The sequence below is a fragment of the Sinocyclocheilus grahami genome, unplaced genomic scaffold (assembly GCF_001515645.1).
Source record: "Sinocyclocheilus grahami isolate Dianchi unplaced genomic scaffold, SAMN03320097.WGS_v1.1 scaffold1396.1, whole genome shotgun sequence".
Classification (NCBI taxonomy): Eukaryota; Metazoa; Chordata; class Actinopteri; order Cypriniformes; family Cyprinidae; genus Sinocyclocheilus; species Sinocyclocheilus grahami.
In genome coordinates, this window is record NW_015506575.1 from 2,936 (window position 1) to 5,724 (window position 2,789).

The following is a 2,789-nucleotide window of genomic DNA, read 5'->3' on the forward strand; positions in this document are numbered from 1 at the left end:
GGTGTGTGTGTGTGTGTGTCTGTCTCTGTGTCTGTGTGTGCGTGTGTGTCTGTGTGTGTCTCTGTGTCTGTGTCTGTGTATGTGTGTGTGTCTCTGTGTCTGTGTCTGTGTGTGTGTGTGTCTCTGTGTCTGTGTGTGTGTCTGTGTGTGTGTGTCTCTGTGTCTGTGTCTGTGTCTGTGTCTGTGTGTGTCTTGTGTGTGTGTGTGTGTCTTGTGTGTGTGTCTTGTGTGTGTTGAGCAGGAGTCTGGAGATGACGAGTACAGAGGAGATCACTCAGACACTGAAGACGAGGTGGACAGTGATTTTGACATCGATGAAGGAGACGAACCCAACAGCGATCAGGAAGACGATGCTCCTCGCAGAAAGAGCCGCGTGGTCACTAAAGCGTACAAGGTCAGGCGTCACACACACACACTCGAACACACACACTCAACACATCTGCTCCTGCATGACTCTCTGTGTGTGTGTGTGTGTGTGTGTGTGTGTGTGTGTGTGTGTGTGTGTGTGTTTCAGGAGCCGCTGAAGGTCTCGAAGCCCAAAGTGAAGCGAGTTTCTGAAGAATTAAAGACTGAACGGCCTAAAGTGGAAAGACGCACCTTTCTAGAGCTGGAGGAGTTTGGAGAAAGTGAGACACACACACTTATAAATGTTTTGAATTAGTTTTTATTTTTATGTTTTCTGTTTTCTTATTAATTTCTGTTTTTGTAATTTTTATGTCTATTTAATTTGTATTCATTTTTACTTTAGTTTTAGTTATTCTGGTTTAACTGAATGAAAATGAGAAATGTTGGCTTGGGAACTAGCTGCAATAAAACTTATTTTTATTTCAGTTCAGGTAATGTTCAAGTAACGGAAATGCTTTGTTTTTTTGTTCATTTTAAATGATCTTCTGTTTTATTGGATCACTTTAAACTTATTGTATTCTCTTTTTCATTAAGGTTAACTTGATCTGCTAAAACAGCTCAAATAAAAAAATTATAGACGGTTTTATAGTTAACTAAAACTAAAGCAAAAAAAAAAACACGTCTCCATTTTATTCAGAGACTCAAAATATGAATTTGCATCAGATGCTGATATTAATATGATGAAATTCCGATGCTTTTAATGTAAAGCAGTGAGATCTTCATAACATAAAATGCTATAAGTATCAGTCGTGGCTCTATATCTCCAGTAATAAGATGAGAGTGAAATGCTCCAAACATATAATGCAGTGATGGAGAGCTGAAGAAATAAAGGCTCCTCAGAAGATGTGAGATGTTCTGGAGGCTTGTGAAGATCATTCCTCCGCTGAGGAACAGTGAAAGTAAAGCTTCTGGAAACAAACGCTCCTCAAAAGATCCTGAGGATCAGATTTGAGACTCTAAAACATGATTGATGGAGAATCAAGTAAAGCTGAGCTGCTTCAGTCCAGTGAGTGTTCATCTGGAGATATTACTGATGTTATTCTGACCTTTACTTGATCAAAACCAGTCCAGATTTAACACGAGAAGCTCCAGCTGAAGCTAGACGCTTGTACAATTACACTAAAAGAGCTTTTACTGGATAAACACTCTCAATCAGAGACAGAAGACATGAGGAGATTGAGTGTGAGACGGTTTAACAGTTGATCATTTAGAGGTCTTTTGTGTATTAAAGTAGCTTTATAAGGTTGTCGTTGTGTGTTTCAGTGCGTAAGTCGGTGCGTAAGTCGACAAGCGAGCACACGCGGCAGACAAACGAGCGTCTGCAGGAGCGTCAGCTGGAGGCACCACGCAAGAGGAGAGGAGCTCTGAGCGAACGAGTGCTGACACAAGACGAGCTACTCGCAGAGGCCAAACTCACCGCTGAGAGCAACCTGAGATCACTGGGTAACACACTCACACTCACTCACACACACTCACTCACACTCACACACACTCACTCACTCACTCACACTCACTCACTCACTCACTCACGCTCACACACACTCACTCACACACACACACACACACGCACACACACACACACACTCACTCACTCACTCACTCACGCTCACACACACTCACTCACACACACACACACACACGCACACACACACACACACTCACTCACTCACTCACTCACGCTCACACACACTCACTCACACACACACACACACACGCACACACACACACACACTCACTCACTCACTCACTCACGCTCACACACACTCACTCACACACACACACACACACGCACACACACACACACACTCACTCACTCACTCACTCACGCTCACACACACTCACTCACACACACACACACACACGCACACACACACACACACTCACTCACTCACTCACTCACGCTCACACACACTCACTCACACACACACACACACACGCACACACACACACACACTCACTCACTCACTCACTCACGCTCACACACACTCACTCACACACACACACACACACGCACACACACACACACACTCACTCACTCACTCACTCACGCTCACACACACTCACTCACACACACACACACACACGCACACACACACACACACTCACTCACTCACTCACTCACGCTCACACACACTCACTCACACACACACACACACACGCACACACACACACACACTCACTCACTCACTCACTCACGCTCACACACACTCACTCACACACACACACACACACGCACACACACACACACACTCACTCACTCACTCACTCACTCACACACACACTCACTCACACACTCACTCACTCACTCACACTCTCACTCACACTCACTCACTCACTCACTCACGCTCACACACACTCACTCACACACACACACACACACACAC

At 45.0% G+C, this 2,789-nt stretch overlaps 1 protein-coding gene across 1 annotated transcript in view; it reads left to right on the forward strand.

The window, feature by feature from the left end:
* vps72a (vacuolar protein sorting 72 homolog a) overlaps positions 1 to 2,789 on the forward strand; it is a 5,769-nt gene that overhangs the window by 905 nt on the left and 2,075 nt on the right. Inside the window, exons 2-4 of the mRNA XM_016256092.1 lie at positions 242 to 394; positions 515 to 626; positions 1,669 to 1,848. Of these exons, the coding sequence (XP_016111578.1) occupies positions 242 to 394; positions 515 to 626; positions 1,669 to 1,848 (445 nt within the window). The remainder of the gene's footprint in view (positions 1 to 241; positions 395 to 514; positions 627 to 1,668; positions 1,849 to 2,789) is intronic.